At 38.3% G+C, this 25,261-nt stretch overlaps 1 protein-coding gene across 1 annotated transcript in view; it reads left to right on the top strand.

Annotated features, from left to right (window-relative positions):
* CEP162 (centrosomal protein 162) overlaps positions 1-21,646 on the top strand; it is a 75,859-nt gene extending 54,213 nt beyond the window's left edge. The window contains exons 22-28 of the mRNA XM_081094085.1: positions 1,257-1,469; positions 2,521-2,664; positions 2,770-3,167; positions 5,836-5,977; positions 8,003-8,101; positions 10,019-10,153; positions 20,117-21,646. Of these exons, the coding sequence (XP_080950211.1) occupies positions 1,257-1,469; positions 2,521-2,664; positions 2,770-3,167; positions 5,836-5,977; positions 8,003-8,101; positions 10,019-10,153; positions 20,117-20,323 (1,338 nt within the window). The 3' untranslated portion in view covers positions 20,324-21,646. The remainder of the gene's footprint in view (positions 1-1,256; positions 1,470-2,520; positions 2,665-2,769; positions 3,168-5,835; positions 5,978-8,002; positions 8,102-10,018; positions 10,154-20,116) is intronic.
* The last annotated feature ends 3,615 nt before the right edge of the window (positions 21,647-25,261 follow it).

Genomic DNA, 25,261 nt, shown 5'->3' with positions numbered 1-25,261 from the left:
ACCCTTATATGCTTACATCTAATGGAAATAACTAGGTTTTAAATACGAGAGGAAGGAAAGCTTTGACAATTTTGTAGACAAATAAGTTATCAATATTTATATCTGAATACATCCCAGTTTATGGTACATCTGTGACTGTGCAAGCAGTTTTTATGAACGGAAATATCTGCTGTTAACTTTGCAAATGATGTGACCCTTCAATACCTAACATGAACGATGTTCAATTTATAAACAGGATGCTGAACACCAGCAACCCATCTTACCTTAAGGGAGGTAGTTTCTGAGACCAGCTCAAAATAAAAGACAGTAATATCAAGCCTCCCTAGATGGTGGGCACTCTGCTAAGCCCTTTACCAAAATAAACGTCATTTGTTCCTCACTTAATTGTATCAATGCCATGAAACTGGTATTATCATCCCCATTTTGCCAATGAAGCAGCAGAGATTTTAAGGAGTTGACGCAGGTCATAAAGCTACAGGCACAGTCTTAACAGCAAATGTGCTCTAGCTGCACAGACTGTCTCTTAGGTGCTATTTATTTATTTGATTGCATACTCAGAGACTAGAAACTGTTAAAAGAATATTGTTTTAGTATATGTTTTCCAAAGATATCTTAACCATAATACCGTTAACAAAAGAAGGAGTACACACATATGAATATATAAAATCAAACTCTAATTTCCGTGGGCCCTGGTGTCATTCTCTTCTCCAGGAAGACCATATAATATGTTGTTTTTATACGCTAAATGGACATTTTTGTCATCTAATCCTTCTTCCTAATTGAAGTCATTTTAAAATAGGTTATACTTCATTTGGAGGGGGTTAGGGTAGGATGGAGATTCTTGCAGGAAGGGGTATGCTTATTGCAATAAGTTTGCACATTCATGTGCATATAAGTAATATTTCAGTCAATAGCCAGCATAACTACCATTAGAGGAGATCTGTAGAAAAAAGGCGGGAAAAGAGCTTTGTCATCAAAAAGACTGATTATTAATAGTAAAATAGTCCCAAGATCTGTTTCAAATGAATATAAGATGATTTCTATAAATTCACCAGTAATTAATTAGATATTATACTGTAAGATTTTTTAATCAATCTAAGGTTGTAAAATTTGAAATTAATTTGTGCTTTTGTGCATTCAGTTCAGTCGTGAGATACAATATAAGTATCTCTGACATAACTGATATAGCGTAATCTATATTAAACTGCTTAATTATATATTTGCAAACTTACATATATACAAAAATGTTTTACTAGGTTAAGGAAATGGAAGGAATTCTAAAGAGAAGATATCCTAATTCTTTACCTGCTTTAATATTGGCTGCATCAGCAGCCGGTGATACAGTAGATAGAAACACAGTGGAATTTATGGAAAAAAGAATTAAAAAACTAGAAGCCGATCTGGAGGGCAAAGATGAAGAAGCAAAGAGAAGCCTTCGTACCATGGAACAAGAGTTTCAGAAAATGAAGGTAAGTGCCGTAAAGATGGGACTTAGAGATGGACCATGGGACAGACACTTCTTAGGTCTCATCTTAACAAATAGCTCTAAACATCCTTTCTCACAAAACCTTTACCTTGAGTGTCAGCTGCAAAAGCAACCTAGATTCATCCTACCTTTTTGTCCCCCTTCAGTAACTTGAAACGTGAAATAATCAAGCACAGGATAATCTTTACATGAGCCCCTCTCAGTGATACTAGAGTCAGTGTAAATTAAGTCATGAAAAGGCAGAATAAAGCATCTCTGATATATATTCAGTATAAAATATTTTAATTGCTATGCTTGAAAATATTTCCACTGAAATTTGCATGTTCAAAGGCCCATTACTACAGGGGGTCATAGGACATCGGAACTGTTGCCATGTCACTCTCCTCACCAGGCTGTGAACTTTTTGAAGTCAAGAACTGAGTTTCTCTATCCCTAGAATCTGGCCCAGTGCCTGGAAAGCAGTGATAGCAAAATAAATATTCATTGAATGAATGAGCTAACAGTATCAGTGTCTCTTTCCACAGAGTAATCTATTGAGGTTATTTCATTTATAATAAAAATCTCCAGGATACAAATTTTAACCTAACTTACTTAACTCCATATGAGATTTCTAAATTGCTATTAGGAGCTGAAAATGTTCTATACCTTAAAGACTTCAGTATCCCCAATCGCTTTTCCTGTTTATCCTCAAAGAGTATATAGTTTGTCAATTTGCATAGAGAAGGGTATACAATAATAGCTTTGATTGTAAGGTTTAAAATAAGCACTGGGGATACAAAAACATGTGTAAGTTAATGTTTATGAAGCAACATTAATTCTGAAATTGTGTAACATATATTGAGACTATATAATGTTATGCCCTTCAAAGATTAGGACTTTGATACATTTGGCTCAAGGAACACTGAGCTGGAGGCATCACAGTGTGTAATGAGTGCCTGTAAAAAGGAATTGGTAGGTCCTGGTAGGATATAGGGCTTCAGTAACTAATGAAATATTTAGCAGTGGTTTGACATTACATGGATTCTTTTCTTCAGATTCAGTATGAACAGAGACTAGAGGAACAGGAGCAGCTGCTTGCTCACAAATTGAAGGCAGCATCCCAGAACCAACATGACAACTCCAGGGTTAAAGCACTGGAGAAAGAACTTCACGACATTAAGGAAGCCCATGAAATCACTGTAAGAAACCTTGAAGCTGAAATAGACACGTTTAAACAACAGAATGCTGAGTTAGAACTCAAGAAAAATACAGATGATAATGATTTCCAGTCTATCGAATTCCAGGTGGAACAGGCTCATGCTAAAGCTAAACTGGCAAGACTCAATGAGGAGCTGGCGGCAAAGGGGAGAGAAATACGAGACCTTTCGAGAACTGTGGAGACACTGCAGAAGGAGAGGAGAATGATGCTATCCAGTCAGCACTCCAAGGGGAGGGAGGAAATGACTGCAAAAAGGGTAAAGAAGGAGGTTTCGCACGCAGGTAAAGGAAGTGCCAACTCCTTCCCTGGAACCCTGGATGGCAAGCTTTACCAGCCACATACTTTCACTGATTCCCACATTTCAGAGGTTTTGCAAGAAAACTGCAGATTGAAAAATGAACTGGAGAAAGTAATTGTGGAGAGGAATGAGTTGAAGATGAAATCTGACATAGCTATGAACCAGTTTGAGAATTCCATGAAAAGGTAAAATGTAAATTTGTTAATATGTGGAGACAAAAGATAAGTTTTTAAATTATAAGATGTATTTCCTCTAGATAATTAGTTATACCCTGAACTGAATTTTAAGAAGTAGTATTACATTGCTAAGCATAGATCTCTTTCATTTTGGAACCAGATTCTGATGAACCTGAATCTCCATGTGAACCCACACCATGTCCTGGGCTGCCCAGTCTTGTCTTTTCTGCAAGAATTCAAATGGTGCTAGTGGGCCTTCTTGCAAATGAATGTCATTATTTGTAATTGCCATAGGCAGATTCCTGTCAAAAACAGCTATTAGGAAAAAGGGGTGACATTCGAAGAGGACAGGGTCCTTTTTTCCAGATTAACTCTTCTAAATTAATCTTGTGGTCACATTCATTCATCTTTCCTCCTCAGAATCTCCAAGTACTATCGCTGTCTTTCCTCTGAGGTTTCCAACATGCTCAGTTTTTTCGCCTGATCACACCAAGCTCTGGTCCCCTTTCTGGCTTTCTGTACCAGTTTCCCACAAGTAGCTGCTGCTTTTTTCCCCATGTGGCTCTCCTCCTCATTCTTTCAAACCTGGTCTCTCAGTAATGACTTTTCCCAGCCCAGTGGGGTTGTCTCCATCCTCGTTGTCCTTGACATTGTCCACTGTGCTGCTTTCTTGAGTAGTTCCCTCCCTAACCTCCATGATTTGGCCACTCTGACTAAAACTTTTTTTTCTGTTCATTTTAATTGACTCATGACTTCTCTTTATTCTCCCTCCTCAAAAATCAGACTTTCTAAGCCTGACTTGCTGAATTTCTTCACTGCCTTATGCTTGTTCATGTTTCAAGTCCTGCCTCTTCCACAAAATATTTCCTAGACCTTCCCAGGAAATTGCCTGCCTCTGCCTTTGAGCTCTTATGTAATTTATATACCACGAAACACTAATCATAACTCTATCTTGTAGCTCCTTGAGAACTGATTTAGGATTATACTTCTTTTACAACCTGTAAACACAATAGCTTTGAGTGTGAGAGTTAAATCTTTAGGTGTACAAAAATGTAATTTTTTAAAAATATTTTTTTATTGATTTTTACAGAGAAGAAGGGGGAGGGATAGAGTATCAGAAACATCGATCAGCTGCCTCCTGCACACACCCCAACTGGGGATGTGCCCGCAACCAAGGTACATGCCTTTGACCGGAATCGAACCTGGGACCCTTCAGGCCGACGCTCTATCCACTGAGCCACACCGGTTAGGGCTAATTTAATGTTTATAAAGCAATATATAAATTACATATTGAATATACAGTAACGCACTTCGAAGATGAGGATGTCAATACATTTGACTACTCAGGGAACACAGAGTTAGAGGTATCACGGTGTGTAATGAGTTCTTGAATTAAGGAAGAGGTAGGTCCAGGTAGAATACAGGCAAAATGAGCATAGGAAGCAGAATGAGAACAGATAATACCTAACATGTTGAGGTTTATTGATTGATTGGTGGTGACCTCTCATTGACTCATCATGGTAACCATATTGCTTCCACGTTGAAACTTTTTCTATAGTCCCGAATGTGATAGTATCAATGAAGCTATTTGTAGATAATCACATTCTTTCCTAGAAATAATTTAAAATTCAGGGTTTGTTTTCTGTAAATTTTTGTATACACATTTATAATTTTTGAGTATTGTTAATCTGTTTCTCAGACAGCTCTGGGTCTGAGAATCGAGATATAACCTTCCGTGGTTCCAGATTCAGGCAGTTTTTTATTATGAGCACTATACCATGGGTGCTTCAGATTTTTATGCTTTTCTTAGGACCCTAATCACATAGTTTCCATTTAAGAGATTTTCATATAATCAAATGAGCAACTGATGTTTGTAGTTTTGGAATTATTATGTTAATAGGTATCAACAGTGATTTACTAAATATCTGCTTTGATTAAAATCCTGTCATTTTCAAATAATATTTCCAATAAGAGAGGAAATACTTAGCTATAAGTAATGTATCAGCTCTTTAGTTGTAACTTCACCATTTACTAAACTGCCTCTGAATGCATAAATTTTGTCACAGAGACAAATGAATAGTCTCTCATACTTAACAGTACAAATTAATTAGGTTCAGTTATCCTGTGTCCTGAGAATTACTGTAAAAATAATTTTATTCTCACAACATGCAACTAGCCCAGAGTCATACGCATAGGCCAGAAACTGAAGAATGTTGGCTAGACAAAGCATTGGAGTTTTTCAAGGGAACAGTTGTGATTATCCAAATAACAATCTGGTCAAGAAATCTTAGTCTTTCTGAAAAGACAAGACAGACCCTCTGCTTTAAATCCACACAGAACATTTAGAACGTTCAATTCCCTCAGAAAGTGCAGCCCCACACTGGGGATAGAGTGGAAGGCCTGCCCTGGATTCTAAGGTTCAGATGTGCTGGCTCGAACCACAGGTCTGCAGCTTACTGATCTGGATCCTAGATACATTCTTCTCTCCTAAACTCAGTCAATAATTGTGAGCTCGTGGAGTGGTTCTAGGCAGTAAGTAATGAGTGAGTCCCCCAGCACAATGCAGTGGATACTGGTGCCCTCTCTCCCTTTGCTTCTACACTGCTGTTGTGCTAGCTTCTGAATTAACGGTTGAAGAGCTGCTTTTATATGTGGTTTTCTTTCATTTGCTCTAAAGGGTCAAGGAAGACACTGCAGCACACATCACATCTCTCAAAGCATCTCATCAGAGGGAAATAGAGAAACTCCTTTGCCAAAACGCAGTAGAAAATTCCTCTTCCAAAGTAGCTGAATTAAATCGTAAAATAGCAACTCAAGAGGTAGGTGACTTTAACAAACTTTCTTAGACTTAAATGTGATTTTTTTTTTTCAGTGCTGTTAACAGAACATTAATTTGGAAATACTTTAACTTCACTTCGGTATGTTGGTGATAGAAATGGTGTTGTTGGCTTGATTTTATGTTTATGAGGATGCCATTGCCATATGTTAAACTATTCTAAAGTTATACTCTAAATAAGTGTTTTACTGGTACAGTTTCATCCCTACATTTCTCAAGTAGATCTTCTAAGTAGGTGTTAATGGATGGGTGAGGGCTGTGTCTAATGTGATTGTAACCTTAGTACCTGAACTTGAATGTTTAAAAAACCTCCCTTTACCCCAAGTCCCAACTGACAAGTAATTGTCCTGGTTATTCTTGCCCCATTACCTTTTATTCATTAAACAAATAATGATTCTGGGTCTATAGACAGGCACCTGGGATAAAATAATGAACAGAGAGATCTAAATTAGTCTTTTTAAAATTATGACAGGGTATGCTGACAGGGTATACATTTCCTCAAAAGTGTCTTACTGTGTATATCTACTCAGATACCTATGAATATCTACCCTGTGGCCCTTTTTCAGGTTAAATTTCTGGTCAGAGCAGATAACTAGGTTGTGGCTTCAATCCCCAGTCGGGGTAGGTATGGGAGGCAGCTATTCGTGGTTCTCTCTCTCCCTAATATCAATAAAAAACATCCTCGGGTTAGGATTAAAAATAAAAGAAATAATTATTTCACCACCACCTTTCCTACCCATAATTATTTAGTAGAATCTTAATTAAAAAACAAATCCTCCAGTTGAGGAAGTTTGAATATTGGTTATATGTTAGATGTTATGAAATTATTGTCAATTTTTTTGGTGTAAAAATGTTCCTGTGTTTTTTAGAGAAAATACCCTTTAAGGAAATGCATGTTGAAGTATTTGGGGTACTTAAAGGTGAAATGTAATGAGGTCTATAATTTAGTCTCAGCTCAGAAATAACTGTGACTCTTTTTAATACTTAAATGAAAGAGATTTAAAGTACTTTTCAAAAGTAACCCTTATATAGACTTGTAGATAAGCTCTGTGGTCTTTTTCCTCATAAGAGTGGGTGTTAGTGTGCAGTGTAAACATTATATCAAGTGATTATATAGTAAGGAGCGGTCTAAGAGGTGGGAAAAGTAGTATTATGCCCTAGAGCCATAAATGCATTGTTTTCCCAGAATTCTAAATATAATATTGCAAATTTCGAGTTAATGGAAATCATCATAGTCTGATGATAAAAACAATAAAAGTAAAACATTAGAGATAAGAGATGAATTCTTCCTGTTTTTTCAGTTTCTTGATAGAAGTATTGTGTTATTTCCATTTATTTGTCTAAAAGTATGAGACTAACATTTATTTCACAGATATTAAGCTTGTGTTATCTTTATTTAGTCAATAGCTCTTTAATAAAAGCTAATATTCTACTTAATCACAAAGTATAAAGATAATATTGGCCACTTTCTTCAGAATGCTTAGACTTTTTAAAAATCATTATTGATTTTTAGAATGAGAGGAACACTGATCGGTTGCCTCCCACAGGTGCACTTGCCCTAACCAGGGATCTAACCTGCAACCTAGGTATGTGGCCCTGACTGGGAATCAAACCCACTACCTGTGGTGTATGGGATGACGCTCCAACCAACTGAGCCACACCAGCCAGAGAAGAATGCTTACACTTTTTAGAGGTTTATCTTAAAGCCTTCAGGAGAAAAATACTAGAGATAAAAAGCCATGTAGTTACATAGTCATTAATTTGTAATATGTGATGCTTTATATTAAATGTTGAAAGAAACAAAATAATGAATTTATTCAATGAGTTTAATTCAATGAACTTAATTCCTATGGCAACCTATTCCTATGTTAGAACTTTGTAATTTAAAATATTAGGATCTTTATGTTTTTAGCATAAACAAAAGTCATTAATTGGCTTTCTTATATTTTTTCAAATAATGTTCAAGGAAGAACTTTCTTAACTCAGAACTTCTACCATAATTTTCTAGGTACTTATAAAACATTTCCAAAATCAAGTTAATGAGCTACAAGATAAACAAGAATCTCTTATAGTTTCTCAAGTTCGAGAAGAAATCCTACAGAAAGAGGTAAGAAATCACGAAAATATTGGGCTAACATAAGTTTATCTTAGCCATTTCAATCATATTAATATTTCTGCATTAATTTTTAACTTAAATGTACAAATAGACATAACCTAAAAATACCACAGTCAAGATAATATTAATATCTTGTTTCTGGAAACCTGCTTTCCCCAGATATTGATATTTTTGGGGTAGATTTTTAGTAGGTAAAATTAGATGGTTAAAGCCATTTCTGCATTAAGTACTAAGCTAATTTAGTTAGTAAATAGGTAAAGTAATCATCACAGTGGTGTTAGATCATCAATAATATAACTACAGGAAATAGATTTTTTTCAAAAACTCATAACAATAAGAGTTATCAATTTTTAAGTATTTACTTTAAGTATATACTAGGCACTGTGATATGAGCTCTATGTGGTTCTTCACAATAACCCCAAAGCTTAGGCACTATTACTCCCATTTTATAAAGACATTGATGCTAAGAAAAATTAAATAACTTGCCTGAGGTAACCAAGCCCTTTCGTTGAACATTGAGGTCGTTACCAGTTTTTGTTTTTGTTTTTAATGTATTTTTTTAATTGATTTTTCACAGAGAGGAAGGGAGAGAGATAGAAAGTTAGAAACATCGATGAGAGAGAATCATCGATCAGCTGCCTCCTGCATGTTCCCCACTGGGGATGTGCCCACAACCAAGGTACATGCCCTTGACCGGAATCAAACCTGGGACCTTTCAGTCCGCAGGCCGACACTCTATCCACTGAGCCAAACTGGTTTCGGCACCATTTTTTTCTAAGTAACAGGAAGCATTTTTGATCAGTCTTTGCTTATGTATCCAGTTATCAACATATATTCACCAAAATGCAAGAATTTTATAAAAATAAGTATTCAACTTTAATTATACCCTTAAAGGTGCATTTAAGTAGATACAAATGAAGAGAAATTTTCTGTATTTTTATTTTGAACTAAATTTCTGCTGATCTTTCTGCAGATCATCCAATTAAAGTCTACATATCTATTTAAAAATATTTTGATTCGCCTTTGACTCAATTTGCTTGTATTTTCACATTTTTAAAACTAATTTAGGAAGTGTGTATGTTTAGTATTGTCAATGTTATTAGGTAGTGGGTGTTTCCATGTAAAACAATTGAATTTGTTAATTTTATCTGTTTTCATTTGTTTGTTAATTATTTTGTCTTTTGATATTAGCAAATTATAATTATGTGATATAAAGAAAATAGAATTGTTCCATCAAACCCAATATAAAGATCCTTCAGATCCCCTCCATTTAACTCCCTGTTGACATAAAATATTACCGTTTTCTCTGTGTGCTATAATCAGAAAAAAGAGGTACTGGACTAAACTGCAATTCCCCATGTGTCTTTCATCTTTGCAACCTAAGACAGCAAGCACAGAAAGTTTATTACTTCATTATCTCTATTTCATGTGCATACATTTATTTGTGGGATGAATTATAAAATGATAAAAGCCAGAAGAGAAGTACAAATAGGATTATAGGGAGTTGACAAAAGAAGGATCCATATTTACTGAACTGTTTCTGTATTACTTAATCTTAAAATTAATCACTCTATTAACAAATACTTTATAACAAAGATAAGTGCCCAGCTTAATTTTGAATGACATAAACCAGCCTGGCATACATGGGAGGGAAAGCTGGGCCAATTATCTGAAACTTTTGGATTGTGAGGTTAGTTCAGATCTAGGATGACCCTTTTACTTCCTGGACTAGGAAAGGAAAGCTATTATCCTAACAACTTAAAAAACTCTTGTTGACAAGAAACCTCTTATCTAGTGAAATTTTACACAAAAAATATGTGGTTAATATTCTTCCTTCTTAAGACTACCTGTTAAAAATTAATTACTCCCTTATCATAGTTTTTCATTTACTTCATACTTCAATTTTAGATTACAAAACTCTTAGAAGAATTGAGAGAGGCCAAAGAAAACCATACACCAGAGATGAAACATTTCATGGGCTTAGAAAAGAAAATTAAACAGATGGAAATGAGACATAAACAAAGAGAGCAAGAACTTCAACAGGTAAAGTAGTAAATCACATGTACATATTTGTATAGTTCTTCACTTTGAAGTACCTCCAGTTTGCTGTAGTTTTGTCATCCCTAGCAAAACTTACTTTGTAAAGTGTTTCCATTATATATTGATCTTATTTAATAAATATATAGCTTTTCAGAGAAAAATGACTTTAAATCTCAAATACCTGAAGATTGGTTTGCCTTATATGTAAAGAAATAGAGAAACAACTTGTATCATGTTCTTATGTGCCTAGCACTAGTAATATCATTACTGTTCTTAATCACAAACAGATGAATTAATGGAAATTAAAAATGGCAGAAGGGCATGATGATGCAGTTTGGGGACTAGCCTTGGTGCTGATATTTAACTTTGCTTGAACAAAGTTATGAATTTGTTATTATTTGGTTTGGTCTGACAAAGCAAAATATCAAACTGGGAGGCTTAAAAAACAAACTAATTTTCTCATATTTTGGAGGCTAGGATTCCAAGATCGAAGTTCCAGCTGATTCATTTTCTAGTGAAAGTTCTCATCCTGGCTTGTAAAGGGCCTTTCCTCAGAGTGTGCACTGCAGGGTGGAAAAGGGAAAATAGAGAGAGAAAGCTCTCTGGTGCCTCTTTTAAGAACACTAATCCAACCATCATCTAATTATGTTTGGGGTCTCGCCCTTGGGACCTCATATTGGCTTAACTAGTTCCTTACCCTAAATACAGCCTCACTTTGAGTTAGGGCTTTAACATATGAAGGGGTAGGAGGGTGGCACATATTCAGTCTAAATCAGTGTAAGTTAAATATTCTTTGCAAATAAAAATTACCACATCCATGCAAGCTTTATGATTGACCCGAGTTCCACAGAGAAACCCTAGGTCTATTTAATCATGTCAAGATGAATGAAATTCATTTCTCATTCTTACTCTTATTTGTGGACTTCTCTTAAAAACACATTGCATACCGAGAAATAATCATCCACAATAGAGTTAAAGCATCATAGGGCATCACTATTTATCCAGAACCCATCCTTGTGTGTCACTTTTTAATGCCTATTTAGAAAATGGTTGTAAGTTGTTGATAAATATGTAGAAAATTTTCTTTCTTGTATAAATACTGTATTACATATAGCCTAATGACAATTATTTTATAGTGCTATAAATGTGATTAATGTTACATATGTATTTATTGAAAAATTACATATACTAGTATGGTGTCACAAAATTGTGTACACACAGTTTGAATAATTATAAAGGTAGTGTTTATTAAAATACATTTCATTTTCAAAATTGAGCTATTAGCTGTTAAGGTGTGTAGACACCTTTTGGGACAATTATTGCAATATGTTTTCTAATTTTGACTGTTTTATTTGCTAAAGCAATAAAGTGCAGTAGGATTTTAAAAATATCTTTGATTCATAGAGAAGGTGATGGATTTCAGTTTCATAGTAAAATGCTAAATTAAGATGTTATCTAAATGGCAACATTGGTTGTTCTGACTTGAGTTTCCCTCACAAAAAGACCAATTAGCAACCAACAATTCATAAGCAAGGCAATTGTGAAAAATATCAAAACACAGGTGAGTCTGAAGTACTCTTCTGTCCCACAGAGACCAAGAAGCACTGCATTAAAAGGGTAAGAGGAGCAGCCACTCTGACAGCATCGCCTCCCACAGGCCGGCGTAGCGCTGCACCAAAGGGTACCCTGCGGCCTACAGGTTCTCCCGTGGGAAAAAGCCCACGGTGAACATCCAGCCTGCCCACCACGTGGGCTGCTTCCCAGGAGGCCCACTTAGTCTCACTTGTTGGAGATTTCAGGGAGAATCTATGGGGCTCAACCACTGGCAATCAGATTGTGACTACAAAGTTCACCTCCTGCCATGGACACACTAAATCTTTAGCTACGAATAGAACAATTTCCTCTGGGGGTAGGAGGGGTGGCTGAGACAAAATCTCACTAAAAACCTCCACCTCCAGCTAGTGACCTACAATATAACTAATAATTTCTTCAGGATAAAAAGATAGAAATTGTGACATCAAAAACAAAACAGGGAAGAAAAATGTAGGGCTTTAGAATGTGTTAAAACTTAAGTTGTCTTATGTAAATAATCCTCATGGCACCACAAAGATAAGCTTATAGTATATACACAAAAGACACAAAGTACTCGAAGCATACCGCTAAGAAATTATGAAACCACACAGGAGGAGCACTGTCAAATATGTGAATTAGACCATGCGCTCCTAAACATTAAGCATCAAAGAACAAATAAAATGAGAAAGTATATATTGAGACAACTAAAAATGAAAATATACCAAACCTTATGATATGCAGCAAAATCAGTTTTAAGAGATAATTGTAGCAATAAATGCCTACATCAAGAGACAAGATCTCAAACAAACAACTTTATACCCCAAAAGAAGTAGAAAGAGAAGAACAAACAAAGCACAAAGTTAATTAGAGGAAGGAAATAAAGATCAGAGTGGAAATAAATGAGATAGAAACTAAAAGACAGTAGAAAAGGTCAATAAAACAATGTTGGGTTTTTAAAAAGATAAAGGCAAACCTAAAAGAGGAGGACTAAAATACATGAAATCAGAGATGAAAGAGGAGATGTTACAACTGATACCAAATAGAAAGGATCATAAGACACTACCATGAACAATCAATTATAGGCCAATAAATTGAACAACCTAGAAGAAATGGACAAATTCCTAGAAACATTCGAACTACCAAGACAGAATCATAAAGAAATTCAAAATTTGAACAGACCAATCACTAGAACAGAGATTAAATCAATGAACAAAAATCCCTTAAAATTCCAATGGCTTCACTAGCCAATTCTACAAATCATTTAAAGAAGAATGAATACCAGTCCCAAACTTTTGCAAATAGTATAAGAGGAGGGATCTCTCTCAAACTTGTTTTACAAGAGCAGCAATACCAAAACTAGGCAAGGATACTGTGGCGAAAAGAAAATGCAGAACAATATCTCCCATTGAACATAGATGCAAAAAGCCTCAACCAAATATTAGGAAACCAAATTCAACACTACATTGAAAGGATCACATATCATGATTATTCAAGAGATGCAAGAATGGTTCACCACCCACAAATCATTGATGTGATGTGTCACAATAAAATGAGAGATAAAAATTGCATGATTATTTTAATACATCCAGAAAATTTGACAAAATTCAAGTTATTTCCATGGTAAAACTCAAAAAATGGGGTATGGGGGGAATGTACCCCAATACAATATGGTCCCCACAGGTGGGAGGTGAGGATGGGTAAAATGAATAGGGGGTCAGATGTGCCAACTTCCAGTTAAAATAAGTCATGGATATGTAATGTACAGCATGTTGACTACAATTAATAATACTATTCTATATAATAAAGAGCTAATATGCTAACGAAGGTCTGGATGAAGCCGGGGCTGCAGCCGCCTCTGCTGCGATGGATCAAGGCAGGCCATCGCAGCTGCGAAGGCCTAACCTCACAGGAATTCTGTGCATTGGGCCTCTAGTATTGTATATTTGAACTTTGTTAAATAGTATATTTTAAAATCTGATGTCAAGAAGCAGAGTAGGTAACCACTATGCTTGCCTCCTCTCACAACTGAGAACTACATAAAGACTAGCTGAACAAAAGTCGTATAACTAATGATATAATAAAGAAGCCACACAAGACTATAGGGATGGAGACACAGAATGGGCCGGTCCCACACCTACAGTGTGGTGATTCTTTAAGAATCAGGAGAGAGATCTCAGCTGTGGTACTAGAGGTGCCACCCAGATCAGACTCCCCATCCTAGGACACCACTTTAAGGAAGAGGAGGCTCCATAACTTCTTGCTGTGAAAACCAACAGGAATTGCACCTGAGTGAGATGGAGTGCTGCTGGAGAACCAGGTGATCCTCTTGAGGAGCTGTGCACAAACTCACTTGCTCACAGACTCAGTCCCTTTGGACCTGAGCACAGGCAGAACAGCTCAAAAAAGCATCAGGGAAATATGAGGGAGGAACTGAGCTGACTAGCTTCAGAGCAAGGGCAGCCAGCTCTCTCCAGGGACCAAAGCACTGGCAGGCAACAATGTTCTTCTGTTGAGCCCTTTTCCCACCCAGCTGGGAGATGAAGGTTGGGGCCAAATGGTAGCTCTCCATTAACCTGGCTGACACCATTCACCCCATCCTGGTGACTCCTAGAGACAATGCCCTTCCCAACTCATGCACCCAGCCTGAACATACCTCAACCTATTAAAGGCCTTGCATGACAAACCCACAGCTAACATTCTCAATGGTGAAAAGCTAAAAAAAAATTTTTTTTGAAGATCAGGAACAAAACAGGGTTGTCCACTTTAACCACTTTTATTCAACACTGGAGGCCCGGTGTATGGGTGGGGTCCCTTGGCTTGTCCAGCCATCGGGGCCGGGGGGAGGGACCACGGGAGGTTGGCTGACCACAGGAGGTTGGCCGGCCATGGGAGTTTGGCTGTGGGAGCGCACTGACCTGTACTTGGAAAACTAAAGGCACTGAAAAGGAAACTAAAGAAGATACAAATAAATGGAAGCGTATACCATGCTCATGGATAGGGAGAATTGACCATTAAAATGTCCATGCTATTCAAAGCAATCTACAGATTCCGTGCAACCCCATCAGAATATAAATGGCATTTTTCACAGAGCTAGAACAAATAATACTAAAAATTACATGGAACCACAAAAGGCTTCGAATAGCCAAAGCACTTATGAGAAAGTAGAACAAAGTTGGAAATGTCACTCTACCTGCTATCAAACATGCTACAAGGCTATAGTAATAAAAAGAGCATGATACTGGCATAAAAATAGACACATAGGTCAATGGAATAGAATAGAGAGCCCATAAATAAACCCATGCCTATATGATCAATTATTCTCAGACAAAGGGGGCATAATTTACAATGGGGTAAAGACAGTCTCTTCAACCAATGGTATTGTGAAAACTGGACAGATATATGCAAAAGAATTAAATTGTGTCACTTTCTTGCACTGTATATAAAAAGAAATCCCAAATGAATTGAAGACTTAAGCAAGATCCCAAATCATAGAAGAAAACAGAGAGTAAACTCTTTGACATCACCCTTATTAATAGTTCTGAATATTCTCTTAGACCAGCAGTTCTCAACCTGTGGGTCATGACCCCTTTGGCAGTCGAATGACCCTTTCACAGGGGTCGCCTAAGACCATCCTGCATATCAGATATAAACATTTACGATTCCTAACAGTAGCAACATTACAGTTGTGAAGTAGCAACGAAAATAATTTTATGGTTGGGTTACAACATGAGGAACTGTATTTAAAGGGCCAGAAGGTTGAGAACCACTGCCTTAGACAAAAGAAAAAATTAAGCAATGGGAATACATCAAACTAAAAAGCTTTTGCACAGCGAAGAAAACCAACAAAATGGAAATACAGCTTACTGAATGGGAGAAGTCATTCACCAATGATATATCCAAGAAGGGGTTAATCTCCAAAATATATAAGGAATTCATACAACTTAACACCCCCCCAAAATAAATCAGATTAGAAATGGGCAGAGGATCATGAGTAGGAGGAGGCAGATTCCCCACTGTGTGTCTGAGGTTTGTTGAGCTGCAACCTGCGGGATTGGGGCTTCTGTGCCTCCCAGACTCCTTTCTGCTTACAGAGTTCAACTCAACTTCACCCAATTTAACCCTCCAGCTTCAGGTGTGGGCGCCTCTCAGGTCCTGCAGCCCAGGTCTCAGGGTCCAGAACAGATAGGAACTTTGAGGACGTGGCCATTGCCTTCTCTGAGGAAGAGTGGGGGCTCCCTGATGAGGCTCAGAGATTTCTGTAATGCAATGTGATGCTGGAAGTCTTTGCACTTGTAGCATCTGTAGGTTGGCATAAAACAGATGATGCAGAGGCCTTTTCTGAGAGAGTGCATTTGTATAAGGAGAGTCATAGATCAGGCCTTCTAAGACAGCTCCAGCAACCCAGAAGACTCGTGTGTAAGTGGTGTGTCTCGGTGTTAAAAGATATTTTACACCTGACAGAGTCACAAGCAGCATTATTTGAGCAGAAAAGCTTCTTTAGTGATGCATGTTTGAGAAACTTCTATTTCATTGCAAACCCTCACTAGCAACAGAGGGATGCCAGTGGAGAGAAGTCTTGGAAAGACGCTACGGACAAGGCCTCGTTTGTGAGCAGATGCAACTTCTACTTATCTTGGGTGCCTTCAATCAGTAGGGAGGTTGGGAAAGTCTTCGCAGGCATCATATGGCTTCTCCAGCACCAGACCACTCTCAACACTGGAGAGCCACACAGTGGCAGTGAGATTTCACAGGAATTTCTCAGTGGAAAAACTTATTATCAGTGGGTGAATATGAAAAAGCTGCAGAAAGTTGTTCAGCGTCAGGGTATATGCTCTGCAGAAGTGAATTATGAGGGTAACAAATGTAGGAAAGTTTTTAGACGTGTTAACCTCTATCGACATGGAATTCACACTGGAGAAAAGCCCCATGAGTGTACTGATTGTGGGAAGTTCTTCAGTGAAAGCACTGCTCTCATAAAACACCAGGGAGTTCACACTGGAGAAAAGCCATCTGCGTAGAGTGATTGTGGAAAGTCCTTTAGACAAAAGTTTACCCTCGTTCTACATACAGAGTTCATACTGGAGAAAAGCCATGTGAGTGTCCTGATTGTGGGAAGTCCTTCAGTCGAAGCTCTACCCTTATTCACCACCACAGAGTTCACACTGGAGAAAAGATATATTGAGTGTAGTGATTGTGGAAAGTCCTTCAGTCCTAGATCTACCCTCATCCAACACCACAGAGTTCATACTGGTGAAAAGCCATATGAATGTACTGATTTTGGGAAGTCCTTCAGTGAAAAGTCTAATTTCCGTAAACACCACAAAGTTCACACTAGAACAGTGATGGCGAACCTATGACACGCGTGTCACGTGACACGCAAACTCATTTTTTTGGTTGATTTTTCTTTGTTAAATGGCATTTAAATATATAAAATAAATATCAAAAATATAAGTCTTTGTTTTACTATGGTTGCAGATATCAAAAAATTTCTATATGGGACACAGCACCAGAGTTAAGTTAGGGTTTTTCAAAATGCTGACACACCAAGCTCAAAAGGTTCGCCATCACTGCACTAGAGAAAAGTCATATGAGTGTCCTGATTGTGGGAATTCCTTCAGTCAAAGTTATAACCTCACTCAGCACCAGAGAATTCACACTGGTGCTAAGCTTTATGACTGTAGTGAATATGGGAAATTTTTTAGCCAAAAACCTAGCTTCCTTAGACACCTGACTGTTCACAAAGGAAAAAAGCTTTAAATGTGCAGGGAATGCTTTCTTTTTCTCACTGAGAATATCAACACTGAAGGAGACTCTGACACACATTTAACTGAATATAAACTCCTTTTATGGCAACATACACTGCTAAATTCCTCATAAGTATTAGGTACCAGTGAGGCTTTAAGGAGCTGCATTGCACTTGCTAACCTGCCTAGGCCTACAACCCAGTGATTGTCACTGCAAGTATTTGTGGCTGAAGCGACTTTACCTTTACAACCTGGCTCACCTGCATCAGTCACAACCCCTGTGTGCTCAAGGAAAATGAATTCTGTGTTCTCCCTCGTGCTTGAGGAAATTATTAGTCCAAGCTCTTGGCTATACCACCTACGTTTGTATAAGTGTACTCTATTATGTGTGCACAATGACAAAATTCCCTCACAACACACTTGTCAGAATGTATCCCCACTTGTTAAGTAGCTCATGACTATAATTAGAAAAGAAAAGAGTTCTAAAATTCATATGGAATCACAAAGGACCCTAAATAGCCCAACCAATCCTAACAAAGAACAAAGCTGGAGGCATCACACTAATTTCAAACTATATTACACAGCTATAGTACTACAGTACTCAAAATAGTATGGTACTTGCAATAAAAAGAGGCACATAGACCAGTGAAATAGAATCAGGAGCCCAGAAATAAATCTATGCATATACAGTTAACTAGTATTTGATAAGGGAGTAAAGAATACTCAGTGGAGAAATGATAGTCCCTTTGATATATGATTCTAGGTAAATTGAATATCCACATGCAAAAGAATGAAACTAGATCCCTGTCTTACATCACTCATAATGAATTAAAGACTTCAAGTAAGACCTGAAACCATAAAACTCTAGAAGAAAACAGGGAAAGAGCTTGACAAGTACCTTAATAATTTTTTGATATGAGACTTAGAGTACAAGCATCAAAACAAGTAAACTAGTGGGACTGCACTAAGCTAGAAAGTGCACAGCTACAGAAACAATCAAAATGAAAGGCAACAAACCCAAATAAAAAAGGCAACATGAAGTAGGAGGACGTATTTGGAAACCACACGTCTTATAAGGAGTTCATGTCCAGAGTGTACAGGGAACCCGCATAACTCAACACCCAGAAACAGTAAGAATGTGGTTTAAAATGAGTGAAGGGCCTGGATGGACATTTTTCCAAAGAAAATATTTAAATGGTCAACAAGGTACATGAAAAAGGGCTCAAGTTCACTAATTATTAGGGAAATGCAAGTCAAATCCACAATGAGATTCCACCTCAGCCGTTTAGAACGGTTGTCATCAGAAAGATAAATAACCAGCACTGGTAAGGATGTGGAGACAGAGGAGCCCTTCTGCACTGTTGGTGAGCATGTAAATCGGTGCAGCCACTATTGAAAACAGTATGGAGGTTCCTTAAAATACCAAAAACAGTTCTAAGTGATCCAGCAGTTCCACTTTACATATCTGAGGGAAACAAAAATCACTACACCAAAGAGCTGAACCCCCATGTTCAGTGCAGCATTATTTAGGACAGAAACAATGTAAATGTCCACTGATGGATGAATGGATAAAGAAAATGTGGGTGTATACATACAGTGCAGCAATACTCAGCCATAAAAAATGAAATTCTGCCATTTGCAGCAATGTGGATGGACCTTGAGGGCATTATGCTAAGTGAAACAAGTCAGAGAAAGACAAATACTATTTGACCTCATGTGTAATCTTAAAAACAAAACAAAACAAAAAAAACCTCATAGATAAAATTGGGGGTGGGGGGTGAGACTTGATAAAGACAGAAGGCACAAACATCCAGTATAAGTTCTGGGGCTGTAATGTACAGCATGGTGACTATAGTTAACAATACTGTATTGTGTTTTTGAAAATTGCTAGGAAAGTAAATCAAATTTTCATCACAAGGAAACAATTTTGAAACTACGTGAGGTGATGGTGTTAGCTTAGAATGGAACATTTATGCAGCATTTTGTGTTCCCCTTAACTCAAGCACCTGTTTACGCAATGTTTCTGAAGTGCTTTTATTTTAGAATCATGAAGTTATTCTATAGCAAGGCAGGATTATAGATTAAAAAAAAAATTTATATTGAAGATGTTTAGCATGTTTAACATTTAGAAACATTATTGGTTTTGTTGCCCTAACTAGTCTTTGTATGTCTAGCTTTCTATGGTTTGTAATGCTTGTGCCTAATGATTCGCTTCAGGTACTTGACAGGGTACCCTCACTTCATCATTGAAAAAATTGACCCCCAAATGCAAGGCAGCCTATTGTGATAGTTAACAGCAGGGACTCTGGGGCCAGGCTGCCTCCCACAGGCTGGGTGTGCACCTTGACCAAATTGGATTTGTTTGGATTCATACCAAGGTATTAGAAATAATTTCTGATGCTTTAAATGGTACTCTTATTCACAGCTTTAAAAAAAATACTGTAAAACTCCCTAGCAGAATTAGATACTAAATTTCCCTCTTCTTACCACCTTCCCTGCAATCCTGTTTGTTACACAGTGAAGCCTGTGCAGGCCACAGCTTCACTGTTGTCCGCGTTGTCCCACGTTAGCTCTTCGGAATTGTTAAGTGTCCTTCACCACCACTGTGAACTCTAACATTGAGATGAAATTTTTTTTATTTTATTTACAGATAATACAGCAGACACACCAAGTAGTAGAAACTGAGCAAAACAAAGAAATTGAGAAATGGAAAAGACTCGCACAGTTGAAGAATCGTGAGCTGGACAAGTTCCGCACAGAATTAGACTCGATATTGGATGTTCTCCGAGAGCTGCAGCGGCAGGGGGTGGTTGTGCCCGTTGCCTTTGCGGAGGAAGTGAATGCTCCACAGTATTAGCTAGAACTTCAGACGTCACAGGACCTCCCGGAAGGGCCTGATGCATGGTGGCTGGGATCGGGCCTCGTCAGAGAAGGCTGTTGAAAACAAGTGTTCCAGGATGTTCCCAGGAAACAACACAAAAGCAACATTTCAAAATAAATTGCTCTTAACCAATAAGAAAAAAAAAAGCATTGTAGCATATTTTACTGAAAATCTTTAACCAGTCATGTTTTAAATAATTTACGGACAAGTCTCTTTATGTCAGGTGATTAGAATTAGTGAATTTCATAGTAAAAGTTCTCACTTATATGCTAGATGTGAAAAAAAAAGAAAATTGCACCTACTCTGCCATTGTTAAGTGCCAGAAAAGCAGGTCCTCTTTCTCGTGGAGACGCAGGGAGGATGTGAGCACAGTGGCTTGCACAGCCACATCGCCAGTCACCGAGCAGGAGTTTCCGCAATAACCTGAATAAGGATTATAATTTCCGTGTAGTAGATAGTGAACTGTGTCACCCAGATTTCCACTCCCACCTCTATGTGCCTCATTTTTGTCACCTGCTATAAGTGCAAAATATATAAACAAGTACTAGGGAGATGTGGTTTAATTGTTCTATGCCACACGTCTTAAGTGCCAGTCCATTTTTTGTAAATCTAAGATTGTAGACAGAACATAACATTTTTACTTTTTCTATTTAAAAGGTAATATATGTTCATTAGAAAAAAAACTAAAAGCTTGCACAAAAGCAGCCAGATTGTTATTTTACTTTGCAATTCCCATTTCCAGAAGCAGATAGTGAGTATATAAGATATTGGTCAGTTAAAGCTATAGCCACTTTGTTTTCAGATGTTCTAGCCCAGCGCTGTCCAACGGAAGTATAATTAATGTGAGCCACGTATAATTTTTATTTTATTGTAGCCACATTTAAAAATATTTTTTAAATGAAACTGATTTTGGAAATTTATATAATATATTCAAAATGTGAATATAAAAGTTGGGTTTTTACATTAGTTTTTCATACGAACTCTCCAAATTCTGGTATATTTTACATTTATAAACACATCTCATCTTGGACTAGCCACATTCCAAGTGCGCAATAACCACAGGCTAATAAATGCAATTCTAGAATAATAATCACAGTGTGAAGCACTGTATAAAGGACTCGTGAAATAGGTCTTGGTGGAATTATGGATAGCAAATGTGAAATGTGGAAATTAATGTCAATGTTCAGCATTTTTTAATGTCCTTTTCCTAAGAGGGTAGAAAAAGCATTATAGCTTGCTATTTTTTTTCATGTGAAAGAATCCTAATTTAAGTTATAATATAAACTGTTTTGGTTATTATTTGCTCTATGTGTTTTTTATCTTCAAACCTATTAATTTATGGCTACACCCATTCCTCACTTTGTCTTTTTGACTGACTATTCATGGGCTCTTCATTCCAGGCACAAACATGACTGATTCTGAAACACAAGAAGCGCAAGCATCGAATAGATGATTACTTACAGCAAAAGTGCATCCTATTTTGATGAGGATTTTATATTCTGTTTTGGAGTAAGCTGTGCACATGTCAGATCTTCAGTTCTATTTACAGATTAAAGATCCATAAGTACTTTCAGAACTTTTAGTTACAACTAAAACCAGCAAGAACCATATTCCATCCCTTAGTCAATACACTAAAGGTCCAGGATGAGAACATGGAAGATAGACAACTTTAGACACTTGTATGAAGATTTAAGATCCAGAAAATATCAGTCCTCCTACCAGTCCCACCTCCTCACAATGTCATAAGGCATCCACAGGCCTTCCCTTCAGGAACCTCATCAGAAAGCATGACTTACCGCTGAAACACACTTGTGCAGAGAGATTTCTGAGTGAGCCCATAGCATCCTACAACTACTAGCTACCCTGGGAAATCCGGGCTTTAGTACTAAGATCTCATTCCATATTGCAAGAATCCTAAATTTATGACTAAAGGTCTAGAAGGTGAAAGCATTCCCTTTCCCACCCATACCAGCGAGGACTCTAAGTAGTCCAAGATCTGCACGCACATGAAATAAGACGTAACCTTACTCAGAATAAGGTTTTTTTTCCTATTTGTAGTTACAACAGCCATCCTGTTTCAAAGAGCTCCTCAGTGGTGAAAAGAGTGTAGTTTGAATATCCTTCCAAGTTATGAGTAATCCTGTTGTAGTATTTGAACCATTTATGGCCTTTCTTCAGTTTCTATAGAAGTCTTTAATAAAAAGCACATGTAGAAGATTTTTTTTAAAAAAGCACATGTATTTTTTTTAAATATATTTTTATTGATTTCAGAGAGGAAGAGAGAAACATCAATGATGAGAGTCATTGATCGGCTGCCTCCTGCACGCCCCTCCTGGGGGTCAAACCTGCAACCCGGGCATATGCCCTTGACTAGAATTGAACCCAGGACCCTTCAGTCCACAGGCTGACGCTCTATCCACTGAGCCAAACCAGCTAGGGCCACGTGTTTCTTCTCAATACCTGTCCAGCTTGGTAAGAGTAGACCTAGTGCTAGTGAGCCATTTCCTCCCTCCATAGATCCGTTTTTAAACCACAGATCCATTTTTCTCTCCAGATTTGCTGAAAGCGTCAATCATGACCACCTAAAGAGTACAAACAGGAAGAAAGATATTCTTTGCCACCTACACCTACTTTATAAGATTGTTGTAAGTAATAGGGCAGCATCAATAAAAGGAACTCTCCAGAGGAGGAAGAGAAGCACCAAGTTTCATTAGAATAAAATGAGTTCTTAGTAAATTATAGAACGAGAAATGGACTAGACCTTATGAGGAGAAGACAAAAAACAATAGGACAATTGTACCAAGTATGCATTGGAGCACAAAAGTGAAGAGGCCAGCGCACACCAGGAGCTTGGCCCAGCAGAGCTAGTCTCAGCCTGCTCTGCACTTGAACCCCTCCAGGTTGCCTGCTGATGGGGGGGTCCTACCTCAGGGTATTTATGTCACAGTGAAGTTCTGCTGCAGAGGACAGATGAGGACAACGGCGCATGGCCTGTGTAACTCCTTAGGGAAAAGTCTGGAAGGGGCTTGGGGAAGGATTTGTGAGGAAGGTAAAAGTGAAATCATGAGGGACAGAATTGGTATAAAAGGGTGGAACTGAGCCTGCTTATTAGAGAAGGCAGTGAAATGAAGCAGCTTTTATTTTGCCTCCCACCAGCTCCAGGCAGGCAGTGTAAATAACCACACACCTGCATGCCCTTGTCTTCGTATCTGTTTTGCTCATTATGGCCACATGCAAGGAGCCTATTGACAACAGCCAGGTGCTCACTCCCCTGACCTGAGGCCAGAGCCCTCACAGCAGCCCAGTCCCTCACACATAGGAGCTTAGTAAACAAATCGCCTTCTTTTGTCCCTTGACCTCCACCTACAAATACACCCCAGAGACCATAGCTATTCTCATATTCATAGCACAACTCTGCTCCCAGGGACAGCGGGATCACATTGGGTCTGCCTGTCCTCTCCTCAGGGCCAGCCCCTATTCCCAATTCCTGCCCCAATTACTCACCGTTCTCATAAAAGTCAACATGTTTGAAACCAGCTAATTTCTCTCCCTGAAACCAGCTGCCCGCTCCCCTGGATTTCAACATTGTTTAGTCGGTCCTAAACTTTGAGGCATCCTTGACTTCCTTAGTGAATTCGGTGTGCTCTGACAAATTGCCATAGATGAAACAACAAGCATTTCTCTCAGTTCTGGGGACTGGGAAGTCCAAGATGGAGAGTCTGGGTGAGGGTTCGCTTCCTGGTTTGAAGATGGCTCTCTCCTGAATCCTCATGTGGTGGAAAACAGCAAGCCCTTTTGAGACTCTCCCAAAGGCACTAATCCCGTTCATATGAGCTCTGCCCTCCCAACCTCATAATCCTAATCTCCTCCCAAAGGCCCCAAGTATGAGGTTTCACTGTGAATTCCGAGGAGGCGCAAACCTTTAGGCCACACATTAGCTAACTCTCCCCCGCATGGAGTCATCAAACCTGTAGCCAATTCCTTCAAAATAACGCATCTCCCTGTCCATACCCACCTCCACTGAAGCCCAGTCACCATTTTACTGCTTGCTTTTTTGATTGAGGTTTACTTGCTTTCTCTACCCAATGCTCTTCTCATTCCAAACAGTCAGCAAAACAGCATTGCCAGGTAGTTCTTCCTAAAACTCTACACCACCACCCCATTTCACCCTGCTGTTTTCTAGGTGTAAATATCAGAATTTTTACCTTAGCCTCAAGGTACTACTCCGTCTGATCCCAGCCTTCCTCTCCACACTCCAAGACCTCTAATCTAAACAAATCCTCCGTCAGTTTTCTATTACTGCTGTAACAAATCACCACACATTTCACAGCTTAAAACAGCTTAACCGTCATCTTACAGTTCTGTAGGTCGGCGATCCAATGCAGTTCTCGTTGGGCTGAAATCAGGGAAGCTGCAGGAGGCTCTAGGACAGAATGTTTCCTTGCCTTTTCCAGCTTCCAGAGGGCACCCACACTCCTTGGCGGTTGCCCCCTTCCTCCACCTTCACAGCCAGCAACCTTTCACTTCGCTGAGCATTCCTCCACGGTCCCATCTCCCTCTGACTCTCAACTCAGCTTGCAAAGGTTTCTCTGCTTTTAAGGGCCCACGTGATTAGATTGGGCCCACCTGGATAATGCAGGCCTCTTCCCAACTTAGGCGCGTTAACCACATCTGCAAAGCCCCTTTCGCCATGAACAGTAATATCTTCACAGGTGGCTACCTTGGTTTGGTGGGGGGAAGAGGGTGGATTCTGTCTTTCACACTCCCCTCATTCAAACCAAACTACTAATCTTCTAACCATGACATTTATTCTATCTTCTCTGCTGTGTCCTCGTGCTCCCATTGGACCAAATCACTCCCACCACTTCCTCTGTCCACCACACCAGGTTTTCATGATCACATTCTTCTCTGAAT

This window comes from Myotis nattereri (genome assembly GCF_964212035.1).
Source record: "Myotis nattereri genome assembly, chromosome: 6".
Lineage (NCBI taxonomy): Eukaryota > Metazoa > Chordata > Mammalia > Chiroptera > Vespertilionidae > Myotis > Myotis nattereri.
This window is presented reverse-complemented; position numbering and strand designations above follow the sequence as displayed.